We start from the raw sequence: 21,688 nt of genomic DNA, 5'->3' as shown, positions 1-21,688 counted from the left end.
GTTGACGTTGTTCATGGCGTTTCGCACATCGTTGCACAGAGAGAGAATGACGGAAGCACAGCGAACGCGCGCTTTATTGACCCTTTTCGCGGAGCAGTTTGTTCTAGAGAAACGAGATGGCGCTTACGGCGGCGCGCCATACGTTGCCTCAGTGACAGCGCATGAATACGGAAACATTACCGCTTCTACCTTGCTTCTGTGCGATCAGCTGTCGGAAATGCAACTGAGTTTTCGCTAACGCACTGTGCTTCATTCATGCTGGTTTGAATCATGTGGATTGAAGACGCGTGCAGTAGTTGGCTGCAAAAATAGTGACTGGCATATTAAGGAATGTAATGAATATATGGGGCCAAGTTCGCGGACCGCTGCTGCAACTGTCCGTACATTTTTCTGGCACTTTTGAGATCTACGGCTTTCCTCGAGGATACAGAAATTTGCTCATCCTCCAGCGTTGTGTCGCTAACCTTCAAAGAAAGGGCTTCAGCCCCGGTACGTCGGCAAGAGTGAGTACCAGTCGTTAAACAATGACAAAGGGAGTAGCGCCGCTTCCTGTCATAGTAGGTTTCGCGCACAGGATCCTACACCCATCTACCCCAAACGGCACGGAAACTTACGCCCACTGTTTCACCAATGTGTCAGGAATAAGTGAATGGACGCACATTTGAATATACGTGCACTTTATACGCACAATAAATGACGGACTACACCGATAGCGTACGAATGGTCGAAGTTGAATGTTTCGTGACGGTCCACGAGAGTAAGCGAGTTACTAGCGATAATAAATCTTTGCTACAAGGTATGGGTGTAGTGTACAGAACAGCTGCGTTTCAAGCCTTGTGCGCAGCAAGAATGAACCTAACGAAACTGAGCACAAGCGCGAGCGATTAGCCAGAAAATAATAAGATAGTGACCGCACCGAGAAACTTTACTGAGTCACAAATATGACAAGCCGCTGCCTCAAAATATTTGCCAAATAAAGAACGAAGAGCAAAACACACTAATCCTGATTCATTTCATGAGCTGAAAGTTTGGAATTCATATTTAGCCCCGCTTTTAGAGCAACCAGCGTATACGCTGATCGCGCCGTTTGGACGTGTTCTCTGAAGCTGTGGGCAAAGCTTCGTGTCGTCCACCCACTCACCGTCTACAATATCTCCCGAAACAGGTTTGCTAAGCCGAACCGGCGTCATACACATATATGGTAAACAAGGAGGCAGTTGAGGCCGTTGAGGCAAGCAATGGACGCGTCACCACGTGATCAAACATGGCAGCGCCCACGGATCGCCGCGAAAAGGGTCAATACTGCGCCGCGACACTTGCGCCGCATACCGGTGTACCCTTAGAGAGAGGGAGGGAGTGAGATAGAGAGTTATATGCAATGATTTACTGCGCCGCACCTGTGGCGGAGAGGGGGGAGAGGGGAGGAGGAGAGCGCATACCTGCGTAGGAGAGGAGAATGAGGGAGAGTTGCGCATGCGCAGTATGGGTGCGGACGCCGCAGAACGGACACTGCCCCGAGCATAAGATGCTCTCGCATCTAAAAGCGCCTACGCTAGAATTGTTCGTAAGAGAATATTTTAGGCGATGCCGGATATATTATTCGCGAAGGCCACCGGCCGACGGCAAAGGTCACTTACGAACGGAACGTGTTGGGAATTGGGCCCCTGATTTATTCAGTCGGCGCAAGTAAATTAGTTTGGCACGACCTTAGTAGAGATGGGTCACTCAGGAGCGAGCCGGATCTTGTGAGCGGCTCTTTTAAAGAGCGAGCGAGCCATGATTCAATAAAAGCGCGCGGTGGTTCTTTTGGAGAAAGTGAGCCGGTTGTCTCTCGTTCAGTGAGCCGTGCCGAACCGTTCCGTCAGAGCCGGGTCTTCTGCTGGGCGTGAATTCCGCACCATCTAGTTAGCAGTGCGCGAAAGCAACTGCCCTCCCACCCTTCCTCCCAAGAGTGGCCTCCACCTCCTCGCCTTCGGTTGTCTTTTGATCCGCTCTTTTAAAGAGAGAGTAAGCCGTGGTTCAGTAAGTGAGCGGCGGTTCTTTCGGAGAGAGGAAGCCCGTTCTCTCTCGTTCAGTGAGCCGTGACGAATCATTCCCTCGTAGAGATGGGTCGCTCAGAAGCAAGCCGGATCTTTTGAGCCGCTCTTTTAAAGAGCGAGTGAGCCGTGGTTGAGTTAGTGAGCGGCGGTTCTTTCGAATAGAGGAAGCCGGTTTTCTCTCGTTCAGTGAGCCGTGCAGAACCGTGCATGCCACCGAAGGGCGAAGTAAAGAAGCCTTAATTGGCAAAGGATGGTACCGTTCGTTGCCTGCTGCTGTACGAACGATTTCTCACGACTCTCACCGATCGCAAATCGTTCGCTGATGCAACAACACTTCGAAGATGGTCTTCCGTGTCTTTAAAGACAACAGGTGAACGTAAAGTTTACGCCCTGGTCTTCATTTGTGCTAATTAGTGTAGTCATGAAAATGTCACCCATGGCATCCACTTCTGTGCATTTTCTGAGCGTGTATCATTAGCACGTCAATAAAACGAGGCCAATGAGCTGTTGTGTTGTAATAGAACTTCATTTCTTTTTTTTTTGTTGTCCTGGCGCATGATGACATGATCGCCGGTATGGTGCGCGCACTCAAGAGAAAAAAAAAACGAAAAAAAAAAACGAAAGGTACGATCGGCAGTCTTGTGGATCTTTCATATGGTTTTTGTATTGTATTTCAAGAAATGATTTCGACATTCATTTTGCATGGCGTTACAGATCACTCATATTATAGTGAGCGTGCGTATGTGACTAAATGAATAAAGTTGAAAGACAACGCACAATAACTTTGTGTTCTTATATGTTTTGACCAAACTTGACCTTAAATTTGTACCACAAGAACAGAAAAGCTCCTGCAATGACGATGAAATTACATATTTCTTTTTCTGAAAAAGGTACATCGTATTCTGCCTGTTACAGTATAATGAGCATTTTATCCCCAATAGAAAAGAAAATAAAGTTTCATTACAAGTAAAAATTCATGCTTTTAAAATATGTAAAAATATTCTCTCAACATAGCGAGAGTACTAATAACACGGTTATTCAATTATGCATATAACGTTTTTTTTTCAAAGCCAAATAACTATAGAATATGCCTAACACGGGTTACACATTTAAGTGAACCGTTGAGCCGTTCAAATGAACCGGTTCATTTCAGTGAGCTGAGCCGTTCCGAGCCGCTCACTGAAGTGAGTCGTTTTGCCCATCTCTAGACCTAAGTACTAACGAGAATGGGTGGGAGATGGCACGGGCATAATAAACCACGTGAGCCCTAAAAGAAACCACCGCTCCAAAATATTCAATGGGGAATGATAACCTGCTCGGCAACATGGGTGCTAATTGTACTACTTAATGCAATGAGTCGCTCTAACCACTCATCAATAACCAGTTTGTAGCACCCTTCTCTTTGCGGCTGAAAACTAAACGAGCCATCCATAAAAAGTTAATGGATGGCACCTTCCTAATGAATACAAGCAGTACCTGTAATCAACTGTTTAAAATGAAGGTTTCCCGCTTGTTCTGTGAAAAGTTCGGAAGTTGTGCGTTGCTTATTGGGTGCTTATTCCAACTCCCCTTCGCTCAGTGGAGACAAATAATTTGGGGTCAAATGCAGAAAACTTCTCGGTCGTAAGTGCTGTTTGCCCATTGGCCGGCTGCTATCGCTAATACGTCTAACATCACGACTGCAGGCTGACATGTGCTATCGTACAGTTCTAGCGTAGGAACATCTTCTGAATACGGGTCCTGCCAGCCTTGATATTCATTCGCATGCGCTGGTCTGAAGCTTCTTTTCAATCCAAGTGACATTCAAGGCTGTAATGCAGGCGAGCTGCTCTAGCTAACGGAAAATGGTTGTTTTGAATGCCACTTCCCTGTCTACTATGAAACATCCTTTCATTCAGAAAGCTGCACGCATTCGTGCTTTTCTCTGTATTTCTGCTGTAGTTATAAAAAAAATTGTTGTGCATCTTAACATTTTCTTTTTCACGGAATGACATGGATCTTCAGAGAAGGACGGTTCGGACGGACGAGGAAAAAGCACGTGTGCAAAGCGTGACTAAAATTTTGTCAGAGAAAGACGCTCAGAGTTCATAGAGTAATCAAGTCAGTCTGAAAGCTTAAAAAGCATGCAGTTCGCATCGATTTAACAGCTGTCGCGACAGAGCCGTAAGAACTGCATAATGACGACTTGTCTTAGGAACTGCGATTACTGGACAAAAGAAAAAAAAAAACAGGATAGCTGACATAATGCATTAACACCTGACAAAACTGGACAGGGTAGCGATAAGTTCAATTGATGCTGGGGCCATTGAGCCAAATTTCAACACATTAATTGTGCCCGAGCTATTCGAATACTGCCTTAACTGATCATGACTTGGTTTCACACGTAACAAACAGCAATCACATTTATTTGCTCCCCATATCTGTAAAGTCTGTTTAGCTTCGGTTATGTACCCTGAGAAGCGACAAAACAAGCGTTAATATAGCATATTAAAAAACTGTTATATGTTGACTAATATAATGTCCTGAGACTACTCTATGCTTTGCCTCTGCGCAAGGGAGGAAACACAATTGTGCCAATCAGAAAGCAGTTCTCGCAAGCTGGCCATTTGGCATTACTGTAGCATGCCAAGGCCGTGCCATGGGTGTCATTTCGGCTTCAAGGCTAAAATACGTTGCTATAAGTGTTTTTGGAATGTTGCTTTTTCCTTGATGTTGCGCTGAAAAATAGGTGTAGATTTTTTTTTTTTTTTTGGCGCTGCTTAGCCTTACGTATGCATTTAATTGAGGGCATCGTAGGCGACCTTCCATCATGCAGCTGGGGCATGTAGTTCAGTGCACTCGAAGTACGACTGAGCCGGGTGTCCCTGCTGAGGAAAATATGGAGCTCGTACAGCGTTTCAGGGTCGAGCATATCCAGACGAGGTGAAGGTTCCTTGCTGTAGAGCAGGGTACGGGAGCCTACCGTTGCAAGTGTTCGCAAGGATTCATCGAGAAGTTGTGCTCACTGCAACCTGCTTCTTCAATACTGCCGCACTTATAGTACTGCTTGAGTAGTAGCGGACGAACTCTGCAGTTTTCATTAACCTTTGCATTTCTACATACAGAACGTACGCGCGCAAGTGAAAGTATTTTGATGTTTGCATTGCAGGTCTCCGAAAGAAAACGTTGCTGCGACACTAGCTGCGGCTGAAGAGTGCAGCGTAGGTGAGATCTGCGAAGCCAGCGTCAATGGAAGTAAAACAAACAACTATCTCACTAAGGGACGATTTGGAGCCTGCCAGAAATAATAAGGCTCCGTGCATTTTGTGCGGGTGTTTGTTAATGTCAACATGTCTCAAGGGCCAGTTTTCGGGAAGATGCTCCCTGTGTGAGTTGTTAGTCACGGTAGCAGTGCACACATGCAAAAAAAAAGAAAGGATTCGATTGATGACAAGTAACCAGGCACATGCAAGCATGAGCAACTCTCCCTCAGCTGAAGTTCATCAAATAATTGAAACTGTTATAATGGGTGAACGTCAACAGAAATGTTCGTCTCTGACAATGAGCTATCTATATCACGTTCATAGGTCCGTTGTAGGACCAACTGCAGCGCGATGTCCGGAAGCTCACATATCCTTAATTACTACTCATTTTCATGCCATGTTAATTTAGCCAATGTACATACACCTTTTTCACACCTAATGATTATTTTCAATGTTTGACAATGTTTTAGAAAACTGGTTACAAGTGCCCTATTGCAATATTCAAAATGGGTGATAGCATTTGTAACCATTCCGGCGACTAACTCGAAGTGTATACATCGGACGATAACAGCGACAATCTTTTCAACCAACAGCTGCGAAGTGTCATCTAAGCAGGTAATCTAAGTCTGTTATGTTAAAAGCGTAACTATCATAATCACATGTATGATGTTCAAAGAAATGCGGCAAAGGCATTTTGGCTGCGCTGAATATCAAGCTTGCGATACCGTTATGAACACTCGGCGACAAAGCACCACACCTACCCTTTAAAAAGAAGAGTAAAGGTGTATGGAAATGACCTTATGATCTGAACAGCACCGCGCATTGGTGAACGAACTCGGGTATATCCGTCAACCTTGTCATAAAATATAATGCATATCTGCAGATTACTTGTCTTTCTCAGTGTCATTTATATTTGACTAGACTTACAGTGTCAGACAGACAGATTTCTTGCCGTCTTTTTTTTTTAGTAGTTTAGATAGACAGCAGTTGCGATACAGCTACATCTAACCTACCTCTGGGTCGATTCATCAGGCGCATTCTAGGTCGCAAACTTTATGTGCACAACTATATACATGGCACAAAATGCGCTAGAGGAGCCATACCTTTTTCAGCACAGTGCATCTAGGTATGCAAATTTTGAAAATGGCGTAGCTCGGTTACATAGATCTTACGGAACATATGCCATAAGTTTCTGCCTTCTAACTTTGTTAGAACCTCCGAATTGACATTTTTCAAGGATATGGATATTTTATATCAATGCTAGAGAATTAAATAAATTAAGAATAAATAAACGAAGGTAAATTGAAGAGGCAATTTGGACAAGTGGGAAAGAAATATAATTCGGCAATGTTGAATGAGTGTACTGCATTTATTTACGTTCCCTGCGATAAATATTTTGGACAACACATTCGTCTGGCGCAAGTTTAGATGTTTTCCTGACAAAAAATTTTAATGCCAGGTAAATGACGTCATAATACGTATAATATCTATGGGCATAATATACATAATGTAAATCCATATTAGCTTAATATATTTATGCACGAATAACATGTGTCATAAAATTTAACAAAGATATTCCTCGGTAGAACTGAAGTTCACCGGCATGCTCTTATCAGACAACTAAGAAATGCATCTACGCCATTTTGAGAATGTTCATCTCAGTTTTACTGCAGGGGAGACGCTGTACCTGACGCCGCTCATTGAGGCAGGGACGCTGGATGAGGCCAAGTTGCTTAGCAAGGTCGGTCGCATCGGAGCAGATAACGAAGTGCCCAGCTATGCCGGATACATCACTGTCAATCCACAGTTCAACAGTAACCTGTTCTTCTGGTTTGTACCCGCGATGGTGAGTAAATGATTATCTGACACACTTGTGCAGTATAGCTTCTGCTAGAAGTTTTCAGAGGTGCTCAAAGAACACCCAGGCTAGGTGTTCCTCATTATCATTCTGATTGGGCGCACTGCCGGACATATACCACTCTTAGATATCTACCACTTTGTCATGCGGGAACAGAAGTCACTTATATACTCTATCTACAAATTTCCTCATATCGCAGGCTTACGAATGCCAAAATCATGTTAGGAGCAGCGTCAATTCTGTTTTTTAATTTTCTTTCGAAACGAACGTTTTACGTAAGTTGAAAAGCACCATAGTAATACAAAGCATAAATGGTAATATAAAACCTTCTGCGCGTAGCCACACGAGCAAAACGAAATATATTTGCAATGTGTTTTGACAACAAAACTGCTGTAAAGAATAATAGTTTCTGCGCATAACATTGTCAGAAAAAAAAATCTGAGAAAAAGCAATGCTATTAGTCATTGCAAGACAAAGTTGGCAGACCGAAAATGAAGTTCTGGGAGAATTAGAGCCGATGAGTGGTTCAGCCTCGGCTCCGTACCAACCAGCCTCGTCTAAAGTGGACGGCAGGGGTGAGGGGTATAATGACGTTTGTATAGAAATTTTGTAACTATTCGATTGATTGATTTCCACACAAACTCTCAACTAGAGATGGTACCAAAGTGACGTCAGCATCTGTAGCACTTGCGCCTATACCTTTCACCTATACGCAGACAAACCCGGAGAATGCTCCGGTGGTGCTGTGGCTACAAGGGGGACCCGGATCGTCTTCACTGTTGGGATTCTTCGTCGAGCATGGGCCGTACCGCTTGTCGAAAGACGGCAAGGACGTGAAGTTCCGCAAGCGGACGTGGGCCCGTCGCTACTCGATGTTGTACGTGGACCAGCCAGTCGGGTCGGGCTACAGCTTCACCGACAGCAAACGCGGCTACGCACGCGACATGACCGACGTGGGCCGTGACATGCTCGAGTTTCTACAGCAGTTCTTCACGCTGTTTGGAGAGCTTGGCCAGAACGAGTTCTACATCACAGGAGAGTCATACGCCGGTAAGTGCGCCTTGGACTTTGATATAGCACGCACGGTCCCTTGACGGTTCTTTACTTGCAATCTGCTGCTATCCCATAATAATGGGACGCTGCAAGAGAAGATAACCAATGAAAGTAAGAAAAAGAAACTAACAAGGGAAATGGTTAGACAGTTAACACAGGATATTAACACAGGTTAACACAGGTTAGACAAACTTAGCACAGGATATTTGTCTTCGTAAATCGTCTCATATTTTCCAGAGTTCAACACTAAAAGAAGGTAGAAAAATAAAAATTACTAGGGGTCCCTTAAGCTACAACTAAGACGACTTGATGGCAAAATCCCGAGCGCCGCTAACTCAGTGAAACGACGCCCACTTTTTACGCTTTAAATTTCTTTTGAAATTTTCTTTATTTTATTTATTCACATTTTTTACACATTTCGCAAAGTTCATTCACCAAACTCGGACCGTGACTCTGCGCTTTCTTTTGCTGAGTCATCACTCTGAAACCACAATTTAGTCATTTTTGCAAGTCGTTTTTTTTTGCAAGTCACCCTTCCTATGATTCACCAAACTCGAAACACTAACACTTTTTTTGCTGAGTCACTCTCCCTTGGATCCTCAAATCTCATATTTTTTTTGCAAGTTACTCCCCCACTCCATAACACCTTCATTCAATCTTGATTCACCCTATCACTGCTTGGTTCACTTTCATTCTCTCTATCCATCTCTGTTTTACTTCCATCCCACTTGGTTTGCTCTATACTCCAAATTTCCAATTTTAATGCCTTTTTATTACGCTTGAATTAACTTTATCACTCTTTCAACAATCACAATCAACAATCCCCCTTTTCAACATTCAATGTTATTCAACAATCACTCTTTATCACCACTTCAATCAACTTCAATCATGCTCATTTACTCTTCATTACCTTAGCTCACTTTATCTCATCATTACCTTTTGTTTCACTCCTATCACCCAACTAAATCCCTTTAATTCACTCTTTATTCACCATCAATTCACTCTTAATTCACTTCATTCACCTCTCTGTATACCAATTATCACTTCAGTTCAATTGCTCAGTCATTCTTCCACCCTTAATTGTAGTTTTGTGTGCATTATCGCCTCTTATCCTGAGAGGGCCATTCCGTGTCAACGACGCGGTTTTGAAACGGCCTTGAAACAGAGACCTCAGCATGAGACATATAAGGCTTTCGTCTTAAATTGACAACACAGACACAATGGTTCAGCAACGGGTAGATCAGCATGAATAGTATTCGCAACACATCTGACAAAGGAAATAACGGCGTGAATGTAAGCTTTATGGTGTGGGGAACGGCTCAGTCCCGCAGTCGACGCCAGCAGGCTCCAGTCTCGTCCGGCCCCGCCGAAGGGCGCACAGCCGCAGCTCGCGCGTCCTTCGTCTTCTTCGTCCACAGTTGGCTCTGATGCCGCTAATCATGTCGGCGTTCCCACACTGCCCCTCCCTCTTCGAAGGCGTTGACGGCACTGGCCCACGGTGGCTGGCAGCGACGGCATAACACCCTTACCGACGGACGAACCGTCTAGACTGCTGTTTCTTCTTCTTATTTCTGGGGTTTTACGTGCCAAAACCAGTTCTGATTATGAGGCACGCCGTAGTGGAGGGCTCCGGATTAACTTTGACCAGCGGAGGTTCTTTAACGTGCACTACTAGACTGCTAATGCACCAAACGAGGATGGACGGAGCCGGCAACGTCCGAGTCACCAAGGTCTTCCAGGAACCCGCAGACCCTATACCTGGCTGACTTCCAGGATGGACTCCTCGCGAAGATTGGGCAGACCAGGTGGTGCAGCCCCGGAGTTGAGGTCTTGCAGGAACCTAAAGGCCCTGACGCACACCTGGTCTGGTTTTCCTCTCCGACCTCGTTCTGAAGAGTGCACACAGCAGGTTGACAAAAGGAGCCGCCGCCTGCTCAATGCCTTGTCACCACGAAGCCTGCATCGCACCGCAGCCCGCAGTTGACAAGAGGGGAAGATCTCATATGATTACGATCGTCGCTCTAGCGGTGCCACCGCCGCGAGCGTTGGCAACTGGCCTCGAGCTCCCGAAATCTCACCGGAACACTGGACACAGCTCACCGTGTCCTCTCGAGCCGTCTGTGTAGAACCATGCACTGCAGCGCCGAGGGACGGAGCCGCTCTTGAGGTGGTGTTGGCGCCATCGCGCGCATGACGTCACCTGCGCCGGCGGTGCCCTTCTCGAACGGCGGCGCCGAGAGCTGAAGCAGCGCGTAGGAGACCACGCCGCCCCCAGGACCCACGCCAGGGTCGATGACGGCGACGGAGGAGGATCCGGCGGAATCGCACGTCACCGAACACTGTTATATCGTGCGTAATACTCAATGGAGACATTGATGATGATGATGATGATGATGATGATGATGATGATGATGATGCCTCAATCAATGGCACAACCCACTGTGGGGGATAGGCCACGAACCGGGTGGTATTATGATAGAAATTTAAAATAAATTAGTTTAGAAATAAATAAGTAATAAAAATTAAAGGAAAATAAATAAATAATTGAAGATGTGAAACGAACCGATAATAAAAGAATTAAGTAGTCTATACCAAGTAAGTCAGCCTTACCTAGATAGGAGTATTAATATGAATTTAATAATTAATTAAATACAGTAAAGGATAGACGTAAATTTTGAATAATAATATTAACACTAATATAATTGTGATTTTGAGACATTACTTTTTGAATTTGCTAAATCTATAATTTATTGAAGAATAAATAAATCAATCATGGAAAGATGGGAAAATATTGATAAGGCAATCTTTTTGTGTCACAAAGAAAATTATAAATTGCTTGGCAAACATTCCCGTGGCCATATCCTAACACCGTGGCTCCAAGTGAGAGTATAACTGGACTGCTTAAAGGCAGTCCTAGATTGCGAAGTGGGATTTCCAAACATCGTTGTCGATGATTAGAAAAGCGCCGACACGATAATAAAAAGTGATCGATGGATTCTGGTTCATTGCAGAGGTAGCATAATGGGGATGCCGCCAGACCACATCTGTGCAAGTAAAAATTTAGTTGTAGAATACGGCAACGCAGCCTTGTAAATGTTACTTCGAAATGCCGGTTAGGACACCAGTGTCGGTTCCAAGAATAATTTAGATGTATAAAATCTGTAGATTTTTCTAACGTGAGGCTTTTCTTGTCTTCGCTCAAAGAAAATTGTCTATATCTGACTGCATTTACTCAGTCCCTGACAGTTTATTCCATCTTCATCCTCTTTTCTCAGGCGGCGCCAAGTACGCGCCTTCTAATGGCGCTTCAGTCGGCAGCGATGTCTTATATAACATATCCCCTCTTGCATAAAAAAATCAATAAATAAAATGCAAAACAAGAAAAAAGAACGGTTGTTGGTCCATTACTGCCTAACGTAGTATGGTATGGTATGGTCGACGCCTCCTAAATGTCTTTATAGGAGGCGTTGGTATGGTATGCCTTATCTGATGGCGCATACCCACTGCGGGGGATTGGCCAAGATTTGGATGGAATTAGGCAATCTTTTTTAATACTAAAATTGGTAAAGCTAACTGGAGAAAATGAACAAACATAAAATAATTAAGAATTCAAGAAAATCTATTTGAAGCACTTATAAATTCATCCACGGCTGAGCAAATGTCCCTGTGGCACTTTCCAAGAGATGAAGCTCCTAAAGAAAGGATATTTAGAATAGAAAAGCTTAAACCAAGCGGTGTAAATCTTGATTCTAGAATATTTTTTCTTACAGAAAAAAAAGGGCGGCAGAATATGAAAAAAAAATGGTCTATTGTTTCATCTTCTCCACAGAATGGGCACAGAGGGGAGGGCACCAGACCAGCCCTGTGACGATAGAAGTTTAATATTGGTACTCGACAACGTAATCGGGTAAAGATGACTTCCGTTTTTTGTGGTGTGAAAGGAATTTTTGGGCCAAGGGAATAGGAGGTGTCGATATTCTGAAAAATTAGCTACAGCTGGGTTCAAAAAGTCTTGAATAATTGAATATATCCTGAATCTAGTAGTCGTTAGGTAAGCTATTGTAGGAAGTAATCGTAATACAGGGCCACTGAGGGCCGCTCTCGCAAGACTGTCAGCCATTTCGTTCATGACTAATCCTTTACGTCCAGGCACCCAAAGCAATCTAATTAAATTTATGTGGGCAGGCACTAGAAAATGAAATGTACGTAAAAGGTTAGTGACACTATTTGCTGTGAGCGAGGAACATAAAGATAAACAATCTGTTATTATTACTACCGCCGATATTGATGAATTTAGTTTGCGTAGGGCTAGAACTATACAGCTAGAAATTCAGCCAGAAATACGGAAAAGAAGTCCGAAATCCTGATTGCGAATGACCAATCTAGAGCAGGAGAGAAAATGCCAATTCCAGATTTTTCTTCACACTGTGTGGCGTCTGTCGCAATGACCGTACTTATAAACTTAATAAATGGTTTTGTAATGGGCCGTTTAATATATTATAAGAAAGAAGTTTTACGTTGTTTGAGTAGATGTCATCATATATGATTTGTAGGTTCTCTCGCACATCACAAATAGGCGGCACCTCCCAGATACGTACATTTAAGGGATTGATTAATGTTTGTATGAAGACCACCTGGGGTGTATGAAAACGAGGCCAGTGTACTCCGAAGAATAGTGCAGGCTGGGAAATGAATATGTATTCTAATCTTGTAATAGGGGATTCATACAATTTTAAGACTGTTTGCATCGTCAGTAAACCAAATTTACACAATATTGAGGGCAACCTGACTTCTTGGTGTAGTATGTTATTGGCAACACATTTCGGCAATCCACAACACAGTCGTAGGGCTTCCCGCTCAAGGGGAACAAGGAGACGTAATCTTATAGCTGGCACACCAGAAAATAATACACATCCAAATTCTAAAATGGGCCGCACATACATTTTATATATCATTAAAAGTGGATCTCTCCGCATTCCGGACCGACTGTTGCACAGCTTACGTAGCATACCAACGGCTCTCACTCCTTTTTAAACTATATGGTCAATATGGCCGAGCCAGCTGAGGGAACCGTCATATACTACACCTAAATATTTCACAGACTCCACTTGAGGTATAGTCTCGAGGCGATAGGATAGCGATACGTTAACGGGATTGTTAAGAGGGAAAACCAATATCGAGCATTTTCTAACGTTAAGTGAAAGGAGAATTTTGTTTAACCATGTTTCTATGGCGCAGAGGTAGTTCTGTAGTCGATAATATAGAGATTGGATATCACTGTCTGATGCGAAGAAAGCAATGTCATCTGCGTATACGTATGTTTGTACATCTTGATGAAGAGGAATGGAACACATCAGAGTGTTAAAAAGTAATGGTGAAGTGACAGCTCCTTGATGAACACCACGTGATTGATTATATATACTCGAGGAAAAGCCTCTTAGAGTCCTGCAGCTTCTTCGGTGTCTTCTTGTCACGGGCGCTTCTCACGCGTGCTTCGCATTCCGGCAGATTAAATGAAGCTTGTTGCGTGCGCTCAGCAGCAGGTGGTTCAGGGTTGAGGGGTGCATTCTAATAGTTATCCGCGCTTGACGTGCCAGGTTGTGAAGGATGATTTGCAGCAGCAATAGCGGAATAATCGGATGCCGGTGACCAGTTCATGACAGCAGAAGTGCCGAACTTCGTTTTGCTGATAGCTTCACGGTGAACGGCCGCTAATTTGGAAGCATTCCACACACGCCCCTCTTCCAAGAGGTAAGAGGCGGGTCAACGCTTCTCAATAATTTTCGTGGGCGCAGAAAACTGTGGAGATAGCGTCCCATGAACTGTAGGTAATTTAAGCCGCACGTAATCACCAACGACGAAGTTGGGTTCCTTGGCACCGCGCTTTTCATCGGTGTAACTCTTCGATTTGATTTGCTTGTTCTTGATGCGCTCTCGCAACTCCTGCTGTGCCTTTGAAGGGTCCGTGCTGAAACATTTGTCAGGCAATCCCACAATGTCGAGTCTGATTCGAGGTTGGTGTCCATGAAGAAGTACAGCGGGCGCAACACCAGTAGTCGCATGAGGCGTACAGCGATACGTTTGCAGGTAAATTCATGCATCGAAGTTCTTATATCACGGCGTTTTAGCTGATCTTACTCTTCGATGGTCGTGTCCGGCAATAGAAAAAAAAAACTCTCATAGGCCGTATGCTGTATGTGAGAGTGAAAGCGCGCGAGGGAGAGGGACGCGCGCTTTCACGGGTAGCGAATGCACGGCGGAGAGCAAACGCGACCTATGTGCGAGTGAAAGCGCGCGAGGGCGATGGACGCGTGCTTACACGGGGAGCGAACGCACGGCTGAGAGAAAAAAATCACCGCATATCCACGAAGTGAATGATGATGAGTGGGCGAAGCACCGGGGGATCATTCGGATAAACCACCGCTACGGACGAGAGAGAAAGAGAGCGCGCGTCGGGGACGAACGCCCTTGTGCACCACAGCGGCCCTAGCTACGGACGAGAGAGAAAAACGCCGGAAGCGTTCTCCGGAAGCCGGAAGTGGAAACGGAAGCGGAAGTCGGCTTCCGGTTCCGGCTTCCGGAAGCCGGACCTTGGCGTACATATACTACACACACACACACACACACACACACACACACACACACACACACACACACACACACACACACACACACACACACACACACATATATATATATATATATATATATATATATATATATATATATATATGCGTATACATACATACATACATACATAGATACATAGCGGTCTCCATGCCAACCAGAGCTACAGACTACGAGGGACAAGGCTCGGACCTAAGGTGCTTCGCCCCTAAAACGCGGCTTCCCAGTGGAAGGGGAGCGGTGGGCGAGGAAGGCATCGAGGCAACCTAGGCACCCTAGTGCCGCCGACTCTCTCTGGGCTCTCGCCCGCCTCCACAGTGTAAGAGCTACTTCTTACACCGTGCCCTCCTCTCCCCCAACAGTGTCGACAACGGCGTTTAGCTGGGGAGCTAGTTCATGGGCTCATCTGACCTTCCTGAGTAGCCCACGAACTAGCTCCCCACTCTGACGAATACAGTTCTCTCTCTTCACGTAGCCAGCGTTTTGACAGCGGTTGTGTGCGGTCACACAAACAACGCACACAACTGTTGTCGACGGCGGCGGCGGCGTTTTGCCCGCGTTTGCACCAAACGCGCGCGGCGTTGGTGACGTGTTTATGAAGAACGTGCCAAACTTTGCGGTACACCCTATGGCGGTGTACCGTAGCGACCATAAGGCCATGGTCCCTGTGGTCACTAAATAAATGAAAACCACTGGATCATATATATTTCTCATTCTTTAATAGTTCAAATAACCAATTACACCATCACATCTTAATAGTCATAATTGGAAATACATAATTCCTACCATAGTACAGCAGCGCTGGTCTTCCATCTCCACCCCAGTGGAAGGGCTGGCAGTTTTTAAATGCGTAGCATTTCTTGCCGGCGGCTCTGTCCGGCCCTACCGTGGCGTCCCACACCCCCACAGCGCATGCGCGTCCCTCCCCCTCTCTCTCCTCTCATATGCTCCCCCTTTCTCTCCTCTAGGAATCCGAAGCGGCGCGCACGACAGGTGGTGCGACAGCTGCATACTCCCCTGGGGGCGCCACGGTAGTTCCGCGGTATGAAAATGACGGAGCGCGCGCCACAATTCTCTCTCTTGTGCAGCGTCGCGATTAGCGCTCGGGCCGCTGCCGCGAAATCATCTCCCGCTCAAGCTAACCATCTCCCCGCTGCTTCGCATCCACACATGGTTCCCTTTAGCGAGAGATGGAGTATTTTTTTATGAAAGTTTCTGAAAGAGTTTGTATTAAAGAGGTGAAGTGTGTTATTTGTTCACCTGAATGGACACCGCCGTCTGCAGAGCTTCGCTTTCCAAGCGTGAGCTGTTGACAGGACAGTATGCCGTGTTCCTAATAATGTTCATGATATTAGAACGGGGAGTGGGGTGATGTGGTAGTTCAAAAGGAAACATGCGCCAACTCGATAAGGGTTGACAAGGACAACACCGAACAAAGGAAAAAAAAACCAAGAAATGAAGAAAACTCCTTGTACAGCAGGCTACATTAACAAAACAAATGTCGCAGTTTCATTCGAAAGGCGAAGCATCAATTGCGATAGCAAATTAGTAGAGAGCTATACGGAGTAAGGACAGTAGTTTTATCAGCTGTATAAACTTGGACATGCAGCAGCACCAGCAACGCGCAGAACTGTTGTCGATGCCGTCGGCGTTTTGCCTGTGTTCGCATTGAACGCGCGTGGCGTTGGTCACTGTTGCCGGTTCCTCTGGGAGAGGCTCGGAGGTTTTCGATGAGATCAGAACGGGACACACTCGTCGAGCAGCGTCAGAAGTCTTTACCACCTTCTCGCCACGGAAGAAGTCGCATTTGCACTATATACATGGTGATTGTAAAGGAGGAAAGAGACGCTTAATTCTGCAGCCCTACAGGGAGCACGGCGCAGAACGCGCGTTTGCTCTCCGCCGTGCGTTCGCTCCCCGTGAAAGCGCGCGTAAGCCAAAGGAGGCATTGATACAGCATACGGCGCGCGGCGAAGATTTCATCGCCGTTGACGTCATACGGAACCTCATGACGACGGTGACGGTGATGCCGACGACAGAAATCCGCTTCGGGTGTCCATATAATTGCTATCGCAATAAAACGAAGAATTATGCTGTTTTAGAGCGTGAGAACAAGGAGACATACGACACAATGAAACTTTTTCTGCGTCTGTTGCGTGTCGTTCTGTTTTCCTCAGCCGCAACGCTGCTACAACAACGGGCTTTGGAAGCACTCTGATTCCGTGGAATTCTTTCGTTTTGTGTTATCAGCTTCTTTTGTTTGCTTAAATAAAATTACACCAATTTTCCCATGCCATCTGTGATGTTATTATGCCTCGTGATGTAGGCACGATAGTTAAAAAAAAGAAAAAAAAAACGAGTGGATAGGTTGGCTTTATACTGCTCGGAACCAGCAAACCCCCTTTAAACCTTCATAGATAAGTATTACTGTGTTGGTCTTTACTAAAAGCAAATGACTAAAATATAGCGCGCCTATGTGTGTATTAGATCGAAGCAGGCTATATATCATGAACTTAAGTAATGTAGACAGCATTCGCTATGACAGCGTGTAACAAGTTTCAATATGCGCGCTCTGTGCATTTTACTCACTGCTTTGTGGTGCACTTCCAAGACACACATGGTGTGCACTGTAGACAAAGCATATGGGCTTCGGAAGCATGCGTTGCGGTGGATTAATTGAGGGACATAATCGTCGATGTATTTAACATATAACGTGTACTTGTCCGTCCAAAGTAACAGGTTTACAGGCTTTGAGACCTCTCATGGTGACTTAACTATTTGGTTTTCAGTAGGGTAAATATGTTGAAGTCTGACGTTGCAGAAGGTACGGTTGTTTTTGTATGAGTTGTGCCATGCGGAGTGCATTGTCTGTTGTCTGGACCATCTTACCTGTCTTATATATCACGCGCAGGCAAGTACGTGCCGACGGTCGGCGCAGTCTTGCACCAAAACGCCGACACAATGCGGGTCAAGATAAACTTCCGAGGCATCGCCATCGGCAACGGATTCACGGACCCCGTCAACATGCTGGGTTTCGGTGAGCTTCTCTACAGCTTCGGACTCATCGACCGTATCTCCGCCGACTACATGACGCGCGTCGCCAACCAGGCGGCCGACTGCATCCGCGGTGGTCTCATGCGAGACGCTGTGGTGCTGATGGACAGACTGTTCTTCGGCGTGATTCACAAAAACACATTTTACGAGAACGTCACGGGCATGCACTACTATTACAACTTGCTCTACGACACCGCGCCTAACGACAACGTCGCGTTCAAGACGTTCGTGCAGAGACCGGAGCTCCGACGCGCCCTGCACGTGGGACACCAAACGTTTCACATGTCGCACAGCGTCGTGGCTACTAGTTTATTTGACGACCTACTGCGTTCGGCCAGGCCGCAGTTCACCGTGGTCGTGGAGGGTGGCTACAAGGTTCTCGTGTACAACGGCAACCTCGATATGGCCATGGCCACCACTCAGACGGAGAACTTCCTCTCACAAGTGGCCTGGTCGCACGCCGACCGCTGGAACCGCGAGCCGCGGACGGTGTGGCGCAGTGGCGATGGCCGCAGCTTATACGGCTACAAGAAGACTGTCGAAAACCTCAGCTTCGTGGTGGTGCGAAACGGTGGACACCTCCTTCCTTTCGACCAACCGAGGGCCTCGTACGAACTGATAACGGCGTTCATAGACAACAAGCGTCCTTTTGAAGCCTAGGCTTCTTCGTGTATGGCGAATTCAATAATGGCTGCAGGTATACCGCTGGCTTCTGTAGTCGACGGCGTCCTCAAAGTTTCCGCAACACCTGTTTTCGCCTGAGGTTCACTCAAGATATGACGTGCATTGTTGCTGCTGTAAGTCGCTGCTCTGAAGACTGGTCAAAATTGTACGCGGGCTGTCGCGGCCAAGGTCGCTGTGAAACTTAATCTCGTGCTGCGAAGAGTTACTGCTCAAGATTTACGCGCACTGCGCTGCGGTGTATGCACCACATGCGCACGTGTGGTTGGCAAGGTGGACGAACAGGGGAATTTCCTCGAATGCGCTGCATTCAACTTTACCTTGTCTTAAAGGCATATGTCTCATAGTATACAAAACAATGGCGAATGGAGCACATTTTCGCAAGTCAATTGACGGGCTTAACTGGCGTTAGGAGGCATAGAATGCGCAAGTGTCTATTGCATGCGGTCACATGTGAACCTGGCACATCTCCTGAATGAAGCAAGCTCATGTATCAATTTTCTTACGTCTTAATATTGTGTTCTGTTTGCTTTTGGTCGAACGTACACTATGTGAACGTATGTCAGCCTCGCGAAAAGCTTCCGCTAGACATGATATTAACTTGAACCCAATAATGAGCATGCGTGCAAATTATTAGGTTCTGGTTGTGTCCTAAAGTTGGGCATAGATTACAAGTTTTCCGTAAAAAGTCGGTAAAAAGAAGAGACGCCCTATGATCAGAAGGGGTAAAAGCAGAAATATAGCTCAATTTAACAGTTGAGTCAAATGATTTCACTATGAATAACTTATTGCAAAGGCGCCAACGCGCATGCTCTTCCCAAATGAAACGCCGAGTAATTGCTACGTAAACAACGGATCAATCGTACACGTCTCATGCGTTCAGGTATGTTAGTGGCGCAGCTGTTTTCTCCGAAGCACAGCTGTCGATGAAAGCAATTGAGCATCGTTGTTCAATATGTCCGACCCAGTGCGTTCTATTGAAACATAGTCAGCACACACTAACGCCAACGAATCGCAGAGACAAAGCAGTGACTCGATCGACGCATCGCAAGCTCGAAGTTTGCATTAGTGCGAGCCATGTATGTGTGATCGCGTGCGCCACGTGATCCGCGCACTGAGCTACGATTGTGTGGCTATACAGGCCACATGAACATACACCATTGCAGATAGTGTGCGAGTGGATCATGTGCCAGTATAGATAAGTGCCGACTACTAACTAGTTGTTGTTGCACCGAAACTCAGGTACGCACGGCACAGAAAGCGCAAACCCAATTAAAAACGAAGTGGAACAATGGGCTTATTTTTGCCTTACAAGTACTAATCATTTTTGACAACGACCGCAAAGCACTCTACCAAAGCGTGGGTCATTACGAAGCATCACCATTGCATTAACAAGCAATCTGAATGAAACTATTATAGTGCATGCGTTGACTGCGTACTTTGTGGTCTTTGTATTGACAGACTTCGAGGAAGAATTCACAAAGGTTTTCTTTCGTAAGAACTTTTGTCGTTGACTAGTGGCTATCGTTAATAATATAATTATTATCGTGATTGAATGGCGCCTGATATTACGAATCACTCTAGCGTACGAAGTCGATCCTTTGTGAAAACGGGCCCAATTCTACATTTATTGTACGCTGATTGTCGTGGCTGGTTTGCCAGTGATCCCGCGTAAAGACGAGAAAATAAAGAAACAAAACTTAGATGCTCAAGCAGACCATTCCGCAGTGACAGAGTGCACTTACCACACTCCATGTTGCCAGAGTGTGCTTATCGAAATAAGCACACTCACATTAAATATGCTTATAGATATGCGTCCACGGATATGGATTAACGAGCTTGTTTAACTGCCTTTCTATCTTTAACTTTTCTAGCTGAAAACAAGGTGAAACTGTATTTGACCATGCCCGCGGTAGACGGCGACGGAAAAATAATAATGAAAAGATATGGGGGTCGACCTCACATGGACGTAAACAGCCGTGTTTGCAGCGAAATTTCAGTGCCTCTCATGTGTTTCTTTCTCTCTCTCCTTTTTTTGATGCAGCCATTCACCTCAACTGACTGACCCACTGTTTTTTGATTTTAATGAGAGCGAAGGTGGTGCTGATGCGGCAGAGTCATAATTGGCCGTGTCACAGTGAACGACAGTCGGGTCATACATAGTACGCTTTCTTTTAACAATGTCAAAAGGGCTCACAAATGAAATGTCCGTTCTCGAGCATTTATTCATCGTGACTCTTCGTTCATGCCCGTCATGAGGTGCGTGAAGGTCGTTCAGTGCAATGTTATTTTTTTCCCTGTGCGCATTGCTGTTGTGGTTATTGAAGATCAGTTATGGCTGAGTAATCGGCCACAGCGTTGTTCGCAATCGCACAAAAGGTTACAATAGAAGGCGAAATAAATGTTTTCATAACTCTGCATTCCTTGATGCCATCGTCAATTTCTGCTTGGATTCTTTTTTTTCGGCTCCGCAGGAACCCCAGTAGAAGTGTGTTTTAAAAATGCGCAATGAAATTACTTTCGAAGCTTGCTGTAGGAACGCTATATGTTGGACTCTCATCGTTGAGCTGTCTGAAAATGGGGAAAATGGGGTCGGGGGACGGACGCTGTTGCGATCGGCTTGGAACTCTGCATCTCAGTTGTGGGAAACCGAACCCGCGCACGTTCCCGTGTCGGGGCAATTATTTTCATCCCCAAGAGGCGGTTATGATCTTCCTGGAAACTGTACCTCTCAAATGTGGGAAGCAAGCCCGAGCGCCTTTCCCGTGACGAGATAATCCCCTTCATCCCCGAGAAAGCGTCAGACCTCTACGACCTTAGCAGACGCAAAAGGCGAGCTACCAAAGGAGAGGACCCCAAGAGGGAGGAGGTCGTCAACTTGACCACCCGACAGAGGACTGACACTTCCGCAAGTTCCCCGAAGGAGACATCGGCTATCTCAAGACCACGAGGGGTTATTTAAAACCGTCCTGGCCCCCGTGTTAAGCAGAACCGCTCGAGACTCGGATTGAGTCAAAACCATGTACCAATGAACTGGATACAATCTTTTCTATTTTTCATCATCACGATGCCCGCCTTCATCGTCGTCTCCTGATTCTTGCGGTGACGACCCACCTCACCCGGTCGAGATTATA

General features: G+C 45.7%; 1 protein-coding gene across 1 annotated transcript in view; it reads left to right on the top strand.

Moving 5' to 3' along the window:
* Positions 1–21,050, top strand: part of LOC119455680 (venom serine carboxypeptidase) — a 42,896-nt gene extending 21,846 nt beyond the window's left edge. The window contains exons 2-5 of the mRNA XM_037717106.2: positions 5,188–5,243; positions 6,955–7,127; positions 7,856–8,189; positions 17,731–21,050. Of these exons, the coding sequence (XP_037573034.1) occupies positions 5,188–5,243; positions 6,955–7,127; positions 7,856–8,189; positions 17,731–18,533 (1,366 nt within the window). The 3' untranslated portion in view covers positions 18,534–21,050. The remainder of the gene's footprint in view (positions 1–5,187; positions 5,244–6,954; positions 7,128–7,855; positions 8,190–17,730) is intronic.
* Positions 21,051–21,688: the final 638 nt, after the last annotated feature.

Source organism: Dermacentor silvarum, chromosome 6 (genome assembly GCF_013339745.2).
Source record: "Dermacentor silvarum isolate Dsil-2018 chromosome 6, BIME_Dsil_1.4, whole genome shotgun sequence".
NCBI lineage: Eukaryota > Metazoa > Arthropoda > Arachnida > Ixodida > Ixodidae > Dermacentor > Dermacentor silvarum.
The sequence above is the reverse complement of the archived record's forward strand: the minus strand, read 5'-3'. Positions and strand labels throughout refer to the sequence as shown.